Below are 21099 nucleotides of genomic sequence, written 5' to 3' on the forward strand. Positions count from 1 at the left end.
CCCATGTGAATGGAGTAGTGGTCAATCATGTACACTTCCTCTCCATTCATTCTTGATAGCAGTGCCACAGATCAGCTGAATGCTGCTCTGGATTAAAGCATTATGTTTAAAGATTGGTCTGAGAACTGCACTCTTACTGTTGTATTAGGTTCCAAAAAATGTATAAAATTTAAAAGAGGAAAATGACTCAGAGCAAGTGTCGTTTCTTGGTCATCATTAAACACATCCTGGAGTTGGATAGGAAGTAATTTTACTGTCAGCTTTGTGATGTAATCTCAGTCAGTGAGGGTTGTGGGCATTTGTATTCATAGCTATTGGTCATTTCCTGGTTTCTTGCCAAATAGTAATGTGAGGCTTTGACAAAGGGTGAAGTCACCAACTGGTTGTCAACCACTGAGGAAGTTCAATCAGTTTTGTAGATACAATCATATCCTGAAAGAATTACTTCCTTTTCCTTTAATAGCAAATGACTACTTCAGATCTTCAAAATCCAGAATTAGTAACATGCACATTTTTTTTCTTAGGAGACGTCATTAATATGTGGTTGGTTGGAGTCTGACCCTTGGATACTTCAGATAAACCATTATTATATGTTCCTTGAAAAATCTTTTTAAGCAGTTTTCCTTGACTTAGCAGGTTGATTAGACTCTAGGATCCAAAATATAAGTGATGATAATACATCTCCCAGTGTATGAATCTAACCTTAGTAAGTTCAGCACTTAGGTGGATTTGTAGCGCCCCGAGGGTTCGGCCGCTACAGGGGTATTGCACCTCAAACCAGAGGTGTGATATTCCACTCCCGGGTAAGGATGGAGTGTGGACCAAGACTCAGTAGCTGCATGCATCACACACACCCCATTTCCGAGGGACAGCTCAACGGTGCTCCCACTAGACAGAAGTGCAGGCACGACAGCATCTGTCCCTGGCTGGAGTGGGGAGGGGGGAGGAAAACCCAATGATGTAGGAGCAGATAGAGGTTGGGTTTCTGGGCATAGGTAGGAGCCCATTGGTTGCAAGTCACCTGGGCTCATACACAGAGAGGGAGGTATAAGAGGTGGGCACCATCTTAGAACAGTGTTCAGTCTGAGAGAGGAAGTGACAGAGCAGGGCCTCTGTGGAGCTCTGCTCCGGAGGAGGGCCTAGCCTGTGAGGCCAGAGCCAGCGGAAAAGACAGGAACAGAAAGGAAAGGAAGAAAGGAACGGAGCACTAAGAGAGGCCCAGAGACACGAAGGCAGAAGGAACCCCAAAGGCCCAGGAGATTGCGGGTGACGGGTTGGCAGAACAGGGTACCGGATCCCAAGTTGGTGGAGGCGACTAATCCTCAGCCAAGTACCGGCGGTCGCGATCATATCTTGGTGCGACCCCTCACTACACCTACTAGAAAGGTATACCACATAGGGTCAGGGAGGTGAGCACGAAGCCCTCCCAAGAGAAGGCCCGCGGGAGCTGGACAGACGTAGTGTCACTGGTGGGGCACGGCCAGAGAAAGGAGTAGAAGGGAGTCCTGTGACACACTCTGGAATTGCCTGGGGGTTGACCGAGCCCCCTGCCTGGTGGACGCAGCACGGCTTGGGCAGTCATTGCCCGCGGAATGACTTGGGACATAAAGAACTGTGAGTAAAGAACTTGAACTGCAACCCCACGTCTCTGTGCTTCATCGCTGCACCAGCACTACTAGTGCTGGGACGCCCGCGCACCATCACTCCCATCATCCACATTCTCTGCCCTGGGGCTGCACTCTTCCCGTGGGGAGTCACACTACCTCAGCTGCAAACACCATCAGCCCCAGTGGTCTGCCTTGCAGCGGCGGTCCGCACTGACCGCAATCCACGGGTGGCGTAGTCGGACAATTAACCTAAAACCCACAAAATACCGCCATTGGCCTGACCACCCTGAGCCACGGGTCCGGGTCACCGCCACGGATACTACAACTCCCAGAAGCCCGGCTCCGGGTGCCCCTCGGCCCAGGGGGCGAGTCAGCTTCATTGCTGTGGGCTGCAAAGACAATTTTTCTTATAGACATTTTGGATAAATGAGGAAGACTTTTCGCCAAATTTGTTATGTTGAAAACTTGACACACGATGTAATAGTGGCTGCAGAGCAGAATAAGGCTGCGTGCCCACTATGCGTTTTTCAAGCGTTTTTTGCCGCGGAATTTCCACAGCGAAAACGCTTCAAAAACGCTTGGTAATACGTGCCCCATGGTCCCCAATGATAATCCGCATGTGCTGTGCACATGCTGTGGAAATTTCCGCTGCGGATTATCATTGCGGAAAAATACGCAGAATGTCCATTAATTTTGCGGACACGCAGCGTAATTGCCGCCATTGACTTGCATTGAAACGCTTAATATCCGTGTCAGCACTTTTGCACACACGGATATTAAGCGTTTCTATGTGCGGATGGTACCCGGGTCTGGAGAAGAGGAGACTCTCCTCCAGATCCGGGTACCATAGTACCTGTAAAAAAAAGAATTTAAAATAAAAAGTAAAGATTATACTTGCCTTCCGATGGCCCCTGGCCGCCGCAGCGATGCGTCTGGTCTCTTGTACGGCTTGCGGTGGTGTGAGGACCTGCCATGACGTCATTTAGTCATGTGACAGGTCGGCGGTTGCGTGACCTGTCACATGACTCAGTGACGTCATCGCAGGTCCTTCACACCACCGCGACCGATACAACACACCGGACGCATCGCTATGGAGACCGGGGGCCATCGGAAGGTAAGTATAATATTTATTTTTTACCATTCTTATTCTTTTTTTTTTTAACTATTACTTGGTCACACTATATAAATCCATACAAGTTGCATGGATTTATATAGTGTGACCAAGTTGTCAAGCACTTTTCCAAGTGATGCTAAAATCGCTTGGAAAAACGCTTGATAACCTGCATGCAGAAATGCATGCAAAAACGCTTGACAAACGCTTCTACCTGGCGGGAAAAACGCATGTAAAATCCGCATGCGTTTTTCCTGCCAGGTAGAAGCGGAAAAAATATGCAGCATTTCTGCATCGTGGGCACATAGCCTAAAACATCTCAGTTTTTTAATAATATTGCCTCTTCATTACGTACAGTATAGACCAAAAGTTTGGACACACCTTCTCATTTAAAGATTTTTTTGTATTTTCTTGACTATGAAAATTGTACATTCACACTGAAGGCATCAAAACTATGAATTAACACATGTAGAATTATATACTTAACAAAAAAGTGTGAAACAACTGAAAATATGTCTTATATTCTAGGTTCTTCAAAGTAGCCACTTTTTGCTTTGATGACTGCTTTGCACACTCTTGGCATTCTCTTGATGAGCTTCAAGAGGTAGTCACCGGAAATGGTCTTCCAACAATATTGAAGGAGTTCCCAGAGATGCTTAGCACTTGTTGACCCTTTTGCCTTCACTCTGCGGTCCAGCTCACCCCAAACCATCTCGATTGGGTTCAGGACTGGTGACTGTGGAGGCCAGGTCATTTGGCGTAGCACCCCATCACTCTCCTTCTCAGTCAAATAGCCCTTACACAGCCTGGAGGTGTGTTTGGGGTCATTGTACTGTTGAAAAATAAGTGATGGTCCAACTAAACGCAAACCGGATGGAATAGCAAGATGCTGTGGTAGCCATGTGGTTTAGTATGCCTTCAATTCTGAATAAATCCCCAACAGTGTCACCAGCAAAGCACCCCCACACCATCACACTTCCTCCTCCATGCTTCACGGTGGGAACCAGGCATGTAGAGTCCATCCGTTCACCTTTGCTGCGTCGCACAAAGACACGGTGGTTGGAACCAAAGATCTCAAATTTGGACTCATCAGACCAAAGCACAGATTTCCACTGGTCTAATGTCCATTCCTTGTGTTCTTTAGCGGAAACAAGTCTCTTCTGCTTGTTGCGTGTCCTTAGCAGTGGTTTCCTAGCAGCTATTTTACCATGAAGGCCTGCTGCACAAAGTCTCCTCTTAACAGTTGTTGAAGAGATGTGTCTGCTGCTAGAACTCTGTGTGGCATTGACCCAGTCTCTAATCTGAGCTGCTGTTAACCTGCGATTTCTGAGGCTGGTGACTCGGATACACTTATCCTCAGAAGCAGAGGTGACTCTTGGTCTTCATTTCCTGGGGTGGTCCTCATGTGAGCCAGTTTCTTCTTAGCGCTTGATGGTTTTTGCAACTGCACTTGGGGACACTTTCAAAGTTTTCCCAATTTTTCGGACTGACTGACCTTCATTTCTTAAAGTAATGATGGCCACTCGTTTTTCTTTACTTACCTGCTTTTTTCTTGCCATAATACAAATTCTACCAGGCTATTCAGTAGTACTATCAGCTGTGTATCCACCAGACTTCTGCACAACACAACTGATGGTCCCAACCCCATTTATAAGGCAAGAAATCCCACTTATTAAACCTGACAGGGCACACCTGTGAAGTGAAAACCATTTCTGGTGACTACCTCTTGAAGCTCATCAAGAGAATGCCAAGAGTTTGCAAAGCAGTCATCAAAGCAAAAGGTGGCTACTTTGTAGAACCTAGAATATAAGACATATTTTCAGTTGTTTCACACTTTTTTGTTAAGTATATAATTCTACATGTGTTAATTCATAGTTTTGATGCCTTCAATGTGAATGTACAATTTTCATAGTCATGAAAATACAGAAAAATCTTTAAATGAGAAGGTGTGTCCAAACTTTTGGTCTGTACTGTAGATATTAACAATCATAGTATTTGACATCTAAGTCAGTTAACTTCTGGTGAGTCCAAGTGGGTGTTGTTAGATATTTTTCACTGGGGGGTGCAATGTGTCTTCCTGTATGATGTCGCTATCTAATAGCACCCACTTGGACTTAACAAATGTTAACTGAATAGGTGCCAAGTACTTTGATTGCTAATATCTCAACTATGTAGAGGCAAAATTGAAAAATAACAAAAATGTTTTATTCTGCCCTGCAGCCATTATTATATTGTGTGTCCACGTCAATATGAAAAATGTAGTGAAAGGTTCAAGGTCTCGGATTACCCTTCAAAGGATTGTTCACATCTTTCTGTTTCTGTAGCGCATAGCTCCCCTGCTTCCTGCTTATATCAGTGGCATTATTGCGCTGCCAGCCCGACCTGTGCACTCTTTGAGACGGCCTTACCTCTGCAGCATTGGAGGAGTGCAGTGACACTGGAGCTCGCCAGATCCGATAATTCTGCTAGCTGCAGAGCTGTGCTTATAAACTCTATAGAAAAGAGCATGTAAGCACTGCACTCCCTGCCTACAAGACTGGCCACAACTGATAGACCGCAGCAGTCGCTGGTAGCCTAGTGAGCACACAGTAAAATTAAAAAAATCCCTCCATTCTTGAGACTGGAGAGGGTTTTTAATAATGTGAATTGGAAAGCTGCATGTTTTTAGAAGCACCCTGACATTTTTACTATTCAGAAAAACCTACAAGAAGCAAAATGAACATAAACCCTGCTGTAAATAGATAAAAAGCAAGTCCATTTAAATAAAATAGGGTTCTTAGTAACACTGTTTTTGATCAAAAATAGTATCCCACAGCGACAAGGTGAACCCATTTCTAGAAAGTCCTACACTGTCTAATATTAAAAACCTTACCATGGGTCAAAGTTGACCTCAGTGTGTGAATAAGGGCAGACAAAGGACCAGGTCCGGAACTGTGAACATCAGCCAAGGGAAACTTTTTAAATGTATTATCCAGCTCTAGTGAGGGAGGCCACACTCTGGTTTGCACAGAATGCAAAAAATATAAAGAAAAAACACAAAACTTTAGCTTGGTTTCAGTTGGTATACATGCAGCACATAAATGCGTGTTTGACAATGGCCATGAATAGGAAAAACCTACAAGAAGCAAAATGAATATAAACCCTGCTGTAAATAAGTTAAAAGCAAGTGCATTTAAATAAAATAGGATTCTTTTACTATTCATCATAATGAGAATAACCCTTTAAATTAGCCACGTACTCATGATTTTTGTCATCCAGTTCTGTTGATTTTTATTTGATCTTTCAATCTCATGTCTATAGAAGCCATACACATTAGATTAAAATTGTCTGGACCCATCAATGTCGGCATAGGGACCTCCCTAGAGGTGTTGCTTAATTACAAATTACAATGTATTTATTTTCCCAGGTGATCGCTTTCTGCTAGAGGTGTCTGCAGTGGCTTACATCTCCCTCTGCATTGAAAACATATGCACACTTAACTGTGCAGAACATGCATGGGTATGGGGTAGTCAAAAGAGATAGCTGTTGGTCAATTAAGCATTTGGCTGACCACTATCATAAGTATATGGTCACCTTTTGTTAAGAGTCCAGCTGTCACTTATTGGAAGAATGGATTGGACAATTTGGATTTTTATTCCTGTACTTTGTTGAAATGTTTTTTTCTAAATGGACATGCTAACAAGCTGCAAAAGCAGATACCTACAGAAGAGGTCCCTGTCCAAGAACAATATAAGGGCCCTTTGCTGTCCAATAACTCATCATAATGCACAATTCCACCTGCTTTAAAGGTAGAAGTGGCCCCCTTACCTCTTGGGCCCTTGTGCGACTGTACAAGCTGCACTAATGATGTGTCCGCCCCTGACTGGCAGGTCATAGCGAGGTACTTTATGTCTGTACTTGGCTTTTGTGGACAAAGCTACCAATGCCAGTGTGGGAAAACTCCAGCTCCTAGAATACCATGCTGCATGCCTTCAAGTCCTGTAACCTATCTTAAAACAATCCACTTAATTTATTTTAATGTGTGCCATAATACAATATCCAGGGGTTTTCATTTTAATATGAATGAATTAGAAGAATGAAAACTGGAATATGACTCATATTCTCATAGTATTCTAAAGAAAGCAGTAACTGAAGGTCTGTTTGTCTACATGCCAGGAATTGTAGTCGTTGTTATTCCAGAGACATTGGTAACATTTGCCAAGTGAAGTTATTAAAACATTTTTAGCATTTGAATCACTGGCTGTATAGCTACAACATCATAATTAACCATATAAAGGAGACTTTTGCTGCATTTTTGGAATTAACTCACCAATTAACAGCACATTCCGTATGTGAAACCTTTTTTTTTAATTAGAAGTTACAGGAAGTTTAGATAATTATAGCAGACATTTATAACTTAGGGGCATATTTATAAGACTAGCAAACAGTTTTACTTTGTGTATTTTATTGGCAGCAGAAATTGCTACTGAAAATGTATCATAACCGATATATTACTCAGACACACAATAGACACATAGAATGACATGACATTTTATGACATACATGCAATATTTTATAATATTTGAAGGGGCTTTGCACTTTCAGGAAAATAGACCCTATAGCTAGAAAATACTTAAAATAACAAACAGGCGGTACTCTCCATGAGTCTAGAGCTGGCAATGTTCCAGTCTCAGCTCAGTGATTTGGCTGCAGCGGTGACGTCATGTCTACAGAGCGCATCACCATGGTAGCCACTCACTGAGCTCAGCGGCTCGTGCTATCTACCTTGGCACAGCTGCTGACCTCAGTGATTGGCTGCAACCTAGCTCTCGACATGACGTCACCCCTGCAACTAAAGCACCAAGACCGGAGCAGTGGCGGGGAGTCTGCTCTAGACCTAGGGAGGGTGAGTACCAGCTCTCTTTGTAACTTTTAGGTATTTTTGCTGTTTTGAGTTCCACTGTCCCTTTAGTGGCTGCCACGAGAGGTGGTGAGTTCCCCTTCAATGGACGTCTTCAAACAGAGGCTGGACAGACATCTGTCTGAGATGATTTAGTGAATCCTGCTTTGAGCAGGGGGTTGGACCAGATGACCCAGGAGGTCCCTTCCAACTCTACCATTCTAAGATTCTAGTGCAATGATAATTTGTTAGACATAAGAACATTTTTTGAGGTGAATTGAATTCACTTCGAATTTTAAAAAAAAAGTTTGGATTCTCCTGAACCTGATTTTATTTTTTAGATTTTCTTTGTGCAAATTCAACAAAATGGTTACCGTTACCCAGACAACCTGAAGAAGGTTGAAAAACATGCTTAAAAAATGGTAACTCACCACTTACATGTTCCACCTATGCTGCAGCCCACTGTCTTGTCCTCCCCTCTGTCCCTCCTTTTTTTTTTTCATTGACGTGCGACATCCTCTTTGCCCATCTTCATTATCTTGACGCACAATGGGATTGGAGGATCGAGCAGTGAGCTTCAAGGGTTTGACAGGTAAATATATATAATTTTTTTTACACCCGGATTTTATGCTCAGGAAAGACCCAGAGCATAATAAGGTATACTCTATTTGCATCGAATAACTTTGATGCAAATCAGATTTCCTCGCTCATCACTATAAAATTTAGAAAGTTAAATATGGACAGCAATTGAAATAATGAAGTCTATTTTGTTAAGGCCCATATACACAGTAAATATTTAATATGATGGTCATTTTTAGCATAACAATTATTATTAGAAGTTTTCTTTTTCTAGCGAGGTAGAGAGCTGGAATAACAATATGCGCAATAGGGTTTTATCCGAGTAAAAATGGGGAGACCTAATGCAATAGTACTCACCTAGTGTGGTGGTGTGACCACAATCACTGTAAAGGCTTAAGGCTGCTGCAGACCCACGGCATAAATAACATCAGAACTTGAACGAGTGGGTTAATTCTGCGCTGCCGGTATTAATGATGGAATAAGAGGACGGCAGGAATGCTGTTTATTAGTCAATGCGTTTCGAAGTTCCAAACCACAGTCACTGTGGTTTGTCCTGATAAAGAAGTTTGAAACTTTGTAACGTGTTGACTAATAAATCTCATTCCTGGATAACGTCCTCTTTTTCCATTATTAATACTGGTTCCATTATTAATACTGGCAACACAGAATTAACCCACTCATTCCAGTTCTGATGTTCTTTCTCTAGTGGGCAGCGTCATGTCTGCTTAGCATAGAGCCATGATCTAAAAAGCCAAATCTATTTAAATGACGAAAAAAACAGCATCAAATGGTTGTCAATTGGAAAAAAATTATGTTTAAAAATGTCTCAGACTGAAAAAAAAGAAATAAAAGTAATGTGTATCCAATGTAAAAACAACCCTTGTAACATTTTTCAGTGCTACTGTTGTAGTACCTATTATTGATTTGCATTGTTAATACATTTTTTTCCCCCTCATAATCAGTCACAATCTAATTTTTCCCTTTATCAGACGTCCATACTATGGCCAGTTTCATAGTAAACCAAATAATCTATCAGTATGTTTTAGAGCATGGGAAGAATGTGTAGAACCAACAAATTCAGAGCCCAATTCATCCAGCAATTATTGCCCGAAATTCTGCATTAAACAGCTTGTAATTTTGCTAATTTTTTGTGAAACTCAAAATTATGCTAAAATTGTACAACTTTGAGTGTTTTAATGCTAGTCCTGGTCAACTTTTTGAAAAGCGGGCAAGAGGTATGATGAGATAAGCAGTGGTCAAGCGTCTGACAAATTCATCATAATTTATGCCACAAAAATTTAAGATGGAAATGTATGCCAGTCCCTGCCAGTTCTTGTACATTTTTAGCATTGGCCTATGGAAGTAGAAAAAATGTGCCAAATTCATTAATATGCTTCTTTGGTGCATTTTACTCCTGTGCTCCCTACCATAAGACTGGTGTTCCAAACTATTTGGATAACCCCTACTTTAGTACCTTATACCCAGTGTAAAATAAAATAATAGATACTCATCTCCTGCATGGGCGCTGCTCTAACAATGCCTGCACTGGTTCTCCTGGATGCTCATGTCACACTGTTATGCCTCATGAGCCACTAATGGACCATAGTTGTCACATTTCTCTCGGATGTCCGAGTGAAGAGTAAGAATTGTAGCCCTTTAATGGGCCCTAATTGGCTGCAGGGCTCACGTGGCAGAACAATGTTACAGGAGCGCCGAGAGACGCAGCTCCGACTTAGCTGGAACGGCATCGGTACACAAGGTGATTATCTGTTATTTTTATTTTACACTTGGGGAATAAAATATTTAGGAAGGATTTATCGGAGTAGTGTACGACCCCTGATTTTGCTTTTTGGTCAGATTTGAACTGTGGACCCCCTGTTTTTTAAGGTGACAGTGCCAAGAAACCTTCTTTGCTATCCAATCTAAATAAAAGAGACATATTACGCCCAGCTGCATGGGTGTGCACACATATCCATTATATTATTTCATGCTTATTTTCATAATTCTGTAATTTCCTCCTGTTATCGAGTGTTTTCTTGGTTTGCTTAACCGCTGAACACATGACTGAGAAGAAAGCTTTCTGTATCTTCCAGGAGACAAACAAGTTCTTAAAGAATCTTTGCAATCTATATCTCTATTCATACTAAATATCCATTCATCTTGTCACTTGTAATCCTTGGTAATCACCACTGCGCACCCTCAGCCAGAAAACTGCCCAGGGATATGGAGCAATGTTATCTAGATCTCTGCAGATAGTCAGCAGTTGTTACTGAAGCATCCAGCACTCCTCTCTTTATCTGTGAGGATGCTGCAGGACACAGCTGTTTCTGAGACATTCTTCAATCCTTTCTTCAGTGATGTAGAAAGGCTGCAGTTGTCACTTGATGTCTGGGTATATTCTTAGTGAATAGATTCTCTGAGATCATCATACCCTGGGCCATAAAACATAAAAATACAATAACACTGTTTAATAAGTAATGATTTTGAATATAGTTATCTATAGTGTCATTATCATCACTTTTTCTACCGTAAATTCATGCCTTTAGTTTACAGTGATGGACTTTAAAGGGGTTGTCCATTACAATGATATTGACGTCATCAAATCAGCTCATCTAATTCATGATGTACGTTATGCCAGAAATCTTATTACAGTCCCTTTGTGGTGAACGCCACTTTTCAGACGCGACGGATTTATTAAGATGCGTGCGTCTCATAATGAACGTCTGATTTTAACACTCCTCTTGATCAAGACTGGCGTTGGTCATGCTGGTATTAATGAATATGGGCTATTGTCTTTGCTGTAGATAAAGAGTAGTTTGATATGCAAATTAGGGTGTTTGGTGCTACCTTGACGTGGCCACAGGTGCGCAGTTCGCTATTCTAACCCTCAATTACCATGCCTGGCCTCCTCCCCCTCACTTGGTCAGAGCGAGTGCTGCCTAAAAAGAAAGCTCTGGCGTTGGAGGACACAGAATTACTGCAGGAGTGAGTGCAGCGCTTCCACCTCTCTGCTGCGACCGCTCAGTACAATGACTGGTCTAACAGTATAGCGAGCAGCCGCAGCAGAGAGGTGGAAGCGCTGCACTCACTCCTGCCCTAACACTGAATGCTGGAGCTTCCTTATCAGGCAGCGCTCACTTTGTTCAAGTGAATGCTGTCAATCTACATATGGAGAAGTGGCCAGGCATGATAATTGAGTTTTGGAATAGCGCACTTAGCTTTTGTTGTCACAGGAAGGGTCCAGGGAACACTCTTATTTGCATATCAAACTACTTTTATGCAAATCAAATACAATGTTTGCTACACCAAAAGGTAGGATTTTTATAGGGGCTAAGTCCACTATTTGACAATGTGGTTAGTTTAAATAGTGTTTTTAAGGTGAGAAACTCCCTTTAAATATATTTCACGTAAAAACCTAATTTAAACAATAGATCATTCCCTAGACACATTTCCTTTAAGGCTTTGTAAGTGAACTGACCTATTGTATTTCTGTGTTTTGCTCTTTGGTTACTTGTCACTTAGGTTATGTGCACACGTTAAATATTTGGCGCAGACATTTCTGCACCATTTCTGCATCTCTTGGCAGGAAAAACACAGCAGCAAAAATGCACATTTTTCCCATGTTTTTGCTGCATCTTTTATGTGCATTTTAGGTTCACATTTTTCCCCACTTATTATTATGGGTGAGATCTGCAGCAAAACGGTAAAAGAATTGACATGGTGCAGATATAAATCTGCACCATGGCATTTTACTGGCATCAGTAAACCCTTCAAGTTGTGTGACAAATCTACACGTAACGTGTGCACGCAGCCTTAGGCTGTGTGCCCACGTAGCGTTTTACAAGCGTTTTTGATGCGGAATTTCCGCAGCGGAAACGCTTGTAAAACGCTTGGTAACCCGCACCCCATGATCCCCAATGGGTTTCCGCAACTTCTATGCACATGCTGCGGATTTTTCCGCAGCGTTTATGCCGCGTTCAAAAATCCGCAGCATGTCATTTAATTTTGCGTTTCCGCAAGCAGAATTGCCTTTGTCCAATGCATAAAAAACGCAAGGCAATTCCGCATGTGGAAAACGCGTGATAAACGCGCGAAAAAAGCGCGATAAACGCGTGCGGAATTCCGCATGCGTTTTTCCGGGAGAGGACTTGCATTTATGCAGCAGAAATTTTCTGCTTCATAAATGCAACGTGGGCACATAGCCTTAGAGTGTGATAGTCCCTTACAGTGTAATATGTTATGCATATGCATAGCATTATGTGGATTTTGATATGACATGTAATGAACATTACCAGATCTTGTGTGAGTAGGTGGAAGGGTTATTAAAAATTAAATTGATTTTCCCTCCAATAAAGATGACATAATACTTTAGTATATACATAGTGTAGAAAGATAGTTATTGTCAATGTCTTATAAAATCTGAAAATTCAGTGATTCCTGTAATAAGCTCATAGTCAGTATAATCATTGGCTCCCAGAATCCAATTTTCTGATGATTTAGCACTTACAGGACTGGGATAAATCTTTAGCATTATTTCATTTCACAGGCGCTTTCCTCCCATTTTTCAGAGCTGTTTTCATACCAGGAGAAAGATTACTTTGGAGAGCAACATAGCAAGAATTTTCAGCCATCATCATTCCTCTTAATCTTTTTATTTCTGCAAGAACAATTCATTATGTAACGGCTTTAGGTGCAATAAATACATTGAGTAACAGCACTTATAATGCAGTTATGGGGCTGTAGGTTACAAGGAAACTGGATTTTAAAGTATTTGTGTAGTTCCACAAAATATATTTTATTGGCCACTGTCATTACAATGAACTTAAGCTCATCTGATGGCCAATGCAACTGCAAACATAATTGCTAAGTACTTTTTTACTAAAATAACATATTAGTTAGACCTGAAAATTCACTCCAAAATGAAGGTCCTGATCCATAATTGCTGTTTCTTCTGTTTTCTGGAGTAATTTGCTCCTTTTTAGTGTCTTTAGTATTGCGATTTATTTGCTATATGTTTTACGCCTTTTTTAAGTTGTCTTTCTTTTTTATTTTTCCCTCGACAACTTTTCTTATTCAGATGTTGCAAACAGATTCATGAAATGCGACTTTTCACAAATGTCGTATTTTTTGGGCACATCTCACTCAAGTCTCTGCCTGGAGTAATGTTTCTGTTGGAATTTTCAATTTACCAGATTTTTAGACAAACTTGGAACTTTTTAAAGGATTTGCGACTTTTGGTGCTGAAAAGACCCACTTGAGGACAAAAATAAAGAGCATTTTTAATTTTGCTCCAAATTCATGAACCACGTGTACGATTTTGAAGAATTTGGCGCAAAAAAAAAATACTGCAAGACCAAAAAAGAGATGAAACTTCAAGAAATCGCCAATGATTAATCGGACTATTGGTGCATGTCTGCCGTCTAACTTGCTGCACAATATGCCTGTTGTGAAGTGCAATCCACTTCTAACAGCCAAGATGTAAAGAGCTCATGAAAAATAATTTGAGGACCAAGGTCTTGTTTCTCTGGGCCTACTAATCAAAAGAAGCATAAGAAATGCTGGCAGGTAGAAGGTTCGCAGGCTGGACAAAGTCCTATAAATCTTTCCGCACACGTCTAATTGAGACAGCGCTTGCTCTTCAAGATCATACATCAGTGTAGCATGTGGATCATTCTGCTTTACACTGTGAAAAGACAGGAGCCACACACACATGATATGTGTGATGCTGCGCATTGGTTCCATATTTCATCTTGTGCTATCGTGGGACTAAAGCAAAATTTCATTGAAAGTGACAGTATGTTTTTTATTTTGTGCACTGAAGATGCCCTCATAATTAATAACTAAAATAAAAAAGTGTACCACTACTTTTTCATTTATACTTTCAGTTTGAAGTACAGCTTTTCTTTATTCCTAAAAAAAGTGTTTCTGCATTTACACTAGATCACAGAAAAAGGTTCCCTCAATATGTCAGTAAACAGCTCATTGACATGTTGGATTTAGTGCTTCCTATTTGAAAAGCTGTTTAATTCAGTGTCAGGTTTTTATTCGTAAGCCTCAGAGGGTGTTATTATATGGCAATTAATTAAATTGTCATTAGTAGTATGTGCACCAAATCAAGTGAATTTGGCTGTCCATTGAGAAGGGCAGGAAGCATCAACCACGCTGTCTTGATGATAAATTCTCTTACATAGTGTATTGTAATATTTGGTTGTCATTATGATTTTCTTTGCTGTCTTAAGCTCTATTTACCTTAAAAGATAATCAGGAATGAGCCGTCTTAAGAATGCTCGTTTCACAATAATTTTTTCAGTGTAAACAGGCTACCAATCACTTGATGAAGGGACAAAACACTCATTCATCGGGTGAAAAGATCTTTTGTGCAGTGCAAATGATCATCATTTTTTGAAGCAAATCATCCTGTGTAAACATGACAAGCACTGCCGAGAACCATGGCAGTCAATGCGCACTGAGTAATCTATTACATAATTTACTGTGGTTTTCCTATATAAACAGGCTATTAAATGACCGCCGATTGGTAAAGGATTACCTATCAAAATTCATTTAGTGCCGCCAGTGGTCCACGTAAACAGACCCTTATCCATGTATCTAAATATCGTAACCAGATAAAGTGTCTTATCAGTGACACCTTGACACGCAGCACCCTGGACATATTAACCAGCCTTGGTTAAAGAGGTTATCCAGTCTTAAGCTACAAGTCTGCAATCACTCTGTGTGACTGCAGACTTGTGAATTTTCACATTGCGCATAATGTATGCTGTGAGGATTCCTCAGTGCCCGCGGCGGGCGTGTGACCGCAAGTATATGATTTGCATACATGCGGTCACGTGCTGTCTAGACATGCGCGGCCTTGCTTAATGCTAGTGTATTTAGCGAGGCCGGATATAGTGTAGTAGGAATGTGGCCAGAAGCATTCAAATCGCATACTTGCTGTCACATAACCACCTGCTCCCAGCGCTGACACGATGTGAGGATACACAAATGTGCAGTCACATTGAGTGACTACAGACTTGTAGCTTAAGACCGGACAACCCCTTTAAATGACAAAGATCTTTCATGTGCCTCCATGTGATAATCTTTAGAAAATGAAAATTCTGCAGTGGCTTCTAGAAAGTTTTAAGCAATGTATTCATGATGCTCATAATGTGGATTCCAGTGACACTTTTTTTGCATGGGGTGTACTAAGCCAGTGTCACTTTTTGCAAGCGTCTTGCAAACTATCCCTTAGAACAGGCAATGTTTTAAAATTTGCGTAAATGAGACGGCTCAGTGCTGTTTCTGGAGCATCTGTGAACTTACTTTTAGCATTTGAATGTTGGATGGTATGCAACAAAGATCTGTATGGCATTTTTCTTTATGTTTGCAAATTTTTAAATTAAATAAATACCTACATATAACACCTATATATAACAAACTTAAATATTCCAGGTATCACAAGTTACAACCAACACACAGGATAAGTGATAACTACTAGATCACTGTGGGTCTGATAGCTGAGACCCCCACCAATTGTTCAAATAAGGCAGGGGTTGTGCATGCTCCTTTATTCAATTTTTATGGGTCTGCATGAGTACCAGGCTGTCTCCTCCAGTTGCTTACACTAGAACAGTAGTGACCATACCAATCAACATTGTATTCAAAAGGTAGGATTCATGTTCTCCTTCCAGTGAATAGTGTGAGTCTGAACAATAATATCCCCCTCAATCTAGTTGTTATCACCTACCTTTGGATTAGCAATAACTTGTTAGAACAAGAATAACCCTTTGATATATAGCATTTCTATATATTGCTTTGGTAATTACTTCACACATACTGTATATATTTAAAAGTCTCCCAAGATACTAAAAAAAATTTGGTACAAAAATTATAATCTGATAAGCTAAAAAAAAAATGTTGATTTATATAGCAGTGAAACCATTAATAGGCTAACATGACCTTGTGCCATTTTCTTTCATGTGGCTTAGTGGAGGAAATCCACATCAGAAAGTAAAATTGCAGAGTGGAACTATCAGATTTTTCACTAATTGATATGTTGAAAGAAAATCAATGAACTGTGAAAAATGTGTTATTGATGTATTGTTTTCTGTGTTTTGTAGGATTCTCTAATTTACGGAAGAACACATACATCACACATATCGCTGACAGTTGTGTCCAGAAGATCTCAAGCTTGTCCAGAGGACTGAGATTATCGGAATTTCAACTACATCTAGAGTATGTCGCTGAGATTGTCTTCTAAAGCAGCAGGGCCAAGAATGTGACTTCTTTTTACAGAAACATAAACTTTAAATTGGATCATTTTATTGTGCATTGCTTCCTTAGACCGTTTCAAGATGCCTGCGAAGACACCCATTTATCTAAAGGCTGGAAACAACAAAAAGGGTAAAAAATTTAAACTGAGGGATGTATTGTCCTCAGACTTGATCAGCCCCCCATTAGGAGATTTTCGGCACACTATACACATTGGTAAAGATGGGCAACATGACGTCTTTGGTGATATCTCATTTCTTCAAGGTAATTATGAACTATTGCCAGGAAACCAAGGAAGACCAAGAAGTCATTTAAATGGACAGAATGAATTTATGAGGGCAAACAGCACTTGTGACTCAATATTTTCTGACACATCTTCACCTGTTCTTAAAAATGCAATCTCTTTACCAACAATTGGTGGTTCACAAGCCTTGGTCTTGCCTTTGTTATCTGCTGTGACTTTTAACTCAAAAAGGGACTCTTACAGCCCTTCTAAGTCACCCAGACTTAGCTGTGAGCCAGTATTAGAGGAAAAGCTGATGGAAAAGTGTGAACCTTACGAAAGTGAGCACCAATTTGACCGTGGAAGTTCATGGAAGGTCAGTGGCTCTGCATCATGCTCTACAAATGGAAGGTCAAGCCATTCATCTAGTCTTTCTGAACAATATAGTGATTGGCAAGGGCTTGACTTGTTTGAAGATAGTCATAGTCCTTGTGAAATTGAAAATACTGATTTAAAATCAGACGAATCTTTTTCTGACTTGGCAGGATCTCTTCTAACTCTGCAGCTTGACTTGGGCCCTTCTCTTTTGGATGAGGTTCTTCATGTAATGGACAAGAATAAACCATGAAATAATTGACTTGCAGTGTACATCAGACACATGGTACATATAAATTATTCTACATACGTAGAAAAAAAGCAAGGCTTCAATAATGGTCTACATTTTTGAATATATTTTCACGGGGCATGTTTTTCATGATTAGTAGTAGCAATACTGAAGTGAAAGATTCTGTTTCTGTTCTTAAATCTTATGTAAATACGAAGGTCAGTTTTCCCATTTTAATGTGTTGTTTGAAAATTCCATATCCCCTGGGCTGCAAGACTTTTGTAGGGCTTGACAGCGAAACATAGCTTTTTTCATATTCTAATCCCTCTGTATGAGAGCTATAAATGCTATCCATCCCTTAATTCTGTGGACTATTCCAATATAAGGACATCTATGGATCTTAAGATTCTACCCCAGGTTTGTACAAGAATATGTTTACAAACGTAACATAATTGGGGGAAAATTGAATATCTGCATACAGATGCAGACATTTAATTTTACTTAATTTATACTTTTCTATTCATGTCAATGAATGTCACATTTTATTATATATTTCAAATGCTAATTCAGCTTTAGCAATAAGTGTCATTAAATTTCCGTTTAGGATTTATGATGCCAAGCTTTAAGCTACATGAACTGTTGCAATTATCATAAGTTATTTCTGTTCAAATATCCTTTCATGTGCCTTTGTATTTTTACTGCAAAGTTTGTATTTTTTAGATATTACATCACCATTTGTATTGCTTGCAGATTTTTCATTGCAGGTCTATTGTATATTTTTGTGAGTGTTCAAGGAATCGTGCATCTTTTTTTATTTCTTATCTAAGTCCTTCAGTTGCTTAAAGCTTCAATGTTACATTTGTAAATGAAGCATTAGTTTTAACACATTGATAAAGTACCTACAATAAATAGTTAAATTGCTTGGTTGGAAGTCAGTATTTATAGATTGTAGCTAGTAAAAGGGAAACTAAACTCTAATTTATAGTTGGGCAAAAAATGAAATATAATATTTTGCATTGATGATATTATATTACTTCTTGCGATTTTTGCGTATGAGATCAAAAGTGCTACCACACCAGTATAATTTCTCACATTATTTTACTTTGTATGTATCAGACATAATTGGGTGTCTTTTTAGGCCCTCTTATTTTAGTGTTGAGTTTCCCTTTATGAATACAACCAATACTATGTATAGTAGCTCATCTGCAATAGCATAAACAGTGTTTGTTGGATTTACACCGCCACTTTATGAACACAAATAAAAAGCACTTGTCATTTTGTTTCCATTAACGTTTTAAATGCATTTCTTATATTTAGGAAATGTTAAATATTAAAGGTAAATAAATTTCCTTTACATAAATTAGAAAAAGTGTGTGGACAGTATTTATTTTTTTTAGACTAAAATCTTATTGATATATCATTAAACAAGATGCAATAACGTTTAAAGGATATGGACACCATCAGGGGCATTTTTGCTGGCTGCAAAATGAGTTAGACAACGGATAGGGGGCTGGAATTGTGAAATCCAGCATCGAAACCATTAAAAATCTAATTTTATTGGGTCTACGTTAAAAACCGGAATAAAACGAACCAAAGTAGGACATGCAGCCTCAAAAGACACCACAATTGCATCTGTAATGGTTCCATGCCGGATTCCACCAATTTTCCCCCTATTCTTTGTCCTCTCATGGATACCGGTCTGGAAGATCCGTGCATTGGTCAACATCTTGAATCCATGGACATTTCACTATTTTTGGTGAGCTGATGGCTTTTTTTTGATGGCAACAATATGGCATCTGTGTACTGTCCGTATTTAACATTGCAAAGGATAGAAAAAGATTTGTTATTTATATATTTATCCATCTGTGAAAACCACTGATGGTAAAAACAAATACACGGACCTGACGCTGATGACACACTAATGACATCGGTACCATTTTTTCCAGTTGATGATAAAACATGCAAAAATGTATCAGTTGTCATCAGACTTTTTCACCATTTTTTGTAGACACTGGTTCAGGGCCTGATCACAACATTGCATCAAATGTTGTGATCTGGCCTCGGAAATTTTTCTGCACCTATGGGATCAGATAAGCAAACAATGGTATCACTTTCGCTATTAGTCTTCATCTGTGAGCTTGCTCTGACAGAGAGTTTTTAACTCTTATCTTCTTTGTTCTGATCTCTTAACTGATTTATGACTACATAAAATTTGAGACCTTCTTTGTGATCATAAATCCACTCTCAAAAGAGTGCTGTTCTTGCCTCTTAATGCTGTCTTTTTATCCTCTTCATATTATACGTAGTATGTTTATCTTTTTTACCTTTTACGATTTACATTTAATTGCATTACAACTTTGTCTATTCCTTTTATTCTAAATGTTTCTGTCTGCAGTGGAGGAATAGTGATTCTATTTGAGATTTTGCCTTGCACCCTACTTTTTGGGATTCATATGCAGTATTCAGGAGCACTGTTTCCTTTAGGGTGTGCACTATGGAAGTGACTAAGTTAAAAAGTTCAAAAGATATCAGGTTCATTGATTATTGTTATTACTTTGTTGTTTTTTTAAGGCTATGTGCCCACGATGCAGAAATGCTCCGGATTTTTTCCTGAGCGTTTCTGCATCTCCCGGGCAGAAAAAACACATGCGGATTGTACATGCGTTTTCCTGCCAGGGATATGCAGAAGTGAAGCGTTCCTCACTTGCATTTCCGCATGCGGGTTGACAAGCTCTTTCCAAGCGATTTTAGCATCATTTGGAAAGTGCTTGACAACTTGGTCACACTATATAAATCCATGCAAACGACATGGATTTATATACTGTGACCGAAAGAATGGTAAAAAATAAAAAAATAAATCTATACTTGCCTTCCGATGGCCCCCGCAGTCTTGATTCCCTCCGTCCTGGCTGCCAGCACCGGTACACTGAAGGACCTGCCGACGTCAGCGTCGCGTGACCCGTCACATGACTATGACGTCAGCGCAGGTCCTTCAGTCCATCGCTAGCTGCCGCCATGAAAGGACGAGTGCAGTGGGGGCCGTCAGAAGGTAAATATAATCTTTATTTTTTATTTTATTCTTTTTTTCAGTTTCTATTGTACCCGGGTCCGGAGGAGAGTCTCCTCTCCTCTAGACCTGGGTACCATCCGCACATTGAACGCATGTATTCCGCATGTGCTTATCTAGTTAAGCAGAATGCACGCATTCTAATGCAAGTCAATGGCGGCGAAAACGCAGCACTTCCGCAAAATAATTGGTAGTGCTGCGTTTTTTTCCGCAATGATAATCCGCAGCGGAAATTTCCGCAGCATGTGCACAGCACATGCGAATTATCATTGGGGAACATGGCAGGCCTTCTACCATGCGTTTTTTAAGCGTTTCTGCAGCGTTTTTGCCGCTGCGGAAACGCTTAAAAAACGCATTGTGGGCACACAGCCTAACTCTTTCCTTTCCAGTATGAGTGGTAAGGAGCCTTCTAAACTTTTAAATCAACCTTTTAAGTGTAAAGTGTCTTTTAGCTGTAAACTTCAAGTGCCTTATAGCTAAATCCTTTAAGTGTCAAAAACTTGGAGACCACAACTAAGATCCACTGAATCAAGTATATCACATCCATTTTGTATCACATATGAAATCTATGGATTCCTGATCATGTGCAGTATTTCAAATACTGTGGCAGGTTAACATAATCCCTAGCCTTCAGTTCTGATTTGTCTGGCATGTGCCGTTTGCAGTCTTTTCAGGTCTAAAATAACTATGTACGGTCCCCTTTGGCATAACATACATACAAAATGTCAAGGCTAGATACTAGTAAGTCCCCATCAATTATGTGA

At 40.0% G+C, this 21099-nt stretch overlaps 1 protein-coding gene across 1 annotated transcript in view; it reads left to right on the forward strand.

The window, feature by feature from the left end:
• CDC42EP3 (CDC42 effector protein 3) overlaps nucleotides 1-18547 on the forward strand; it is a 49891-nt gene extending 31344 nt beyond the window's left edge. Inside the window, exon 2 of the mRNA XM_073672551.1 lies at nucleotides 16291-18547. Coding sequence (XP_073528652.1) covers nucleotides 16525-17292 — 768 coding nt within the window. The 5' untranslated portion in view covers nucleotides 16291-16524 and the 3' untranslated portion in view covers nucleotides 17293-18547. The remainder of the gene's footprint in view (nucleotides 1-16290) is intronic.
• Nucleotides 18548-21099: the final 2552 nt, after the last annotated feature.

This window comes from Phyllobates terribilis, unplaced genomic scaffold (assembly GCF_046119375.1).
Source record: "Phyllobates terribilis strain yellow unplaced genomic scaffold, ASM4611937v1 Scaffold_3__8_contigs__length_932513732, whole genome shotgun sequence".
Lineage (NCBI taxonomy): Eukaryota > Metazoa > Chordata > Amphibia > Anura > Dendrobatidae > Phyllobates > Phyllobates terribilis.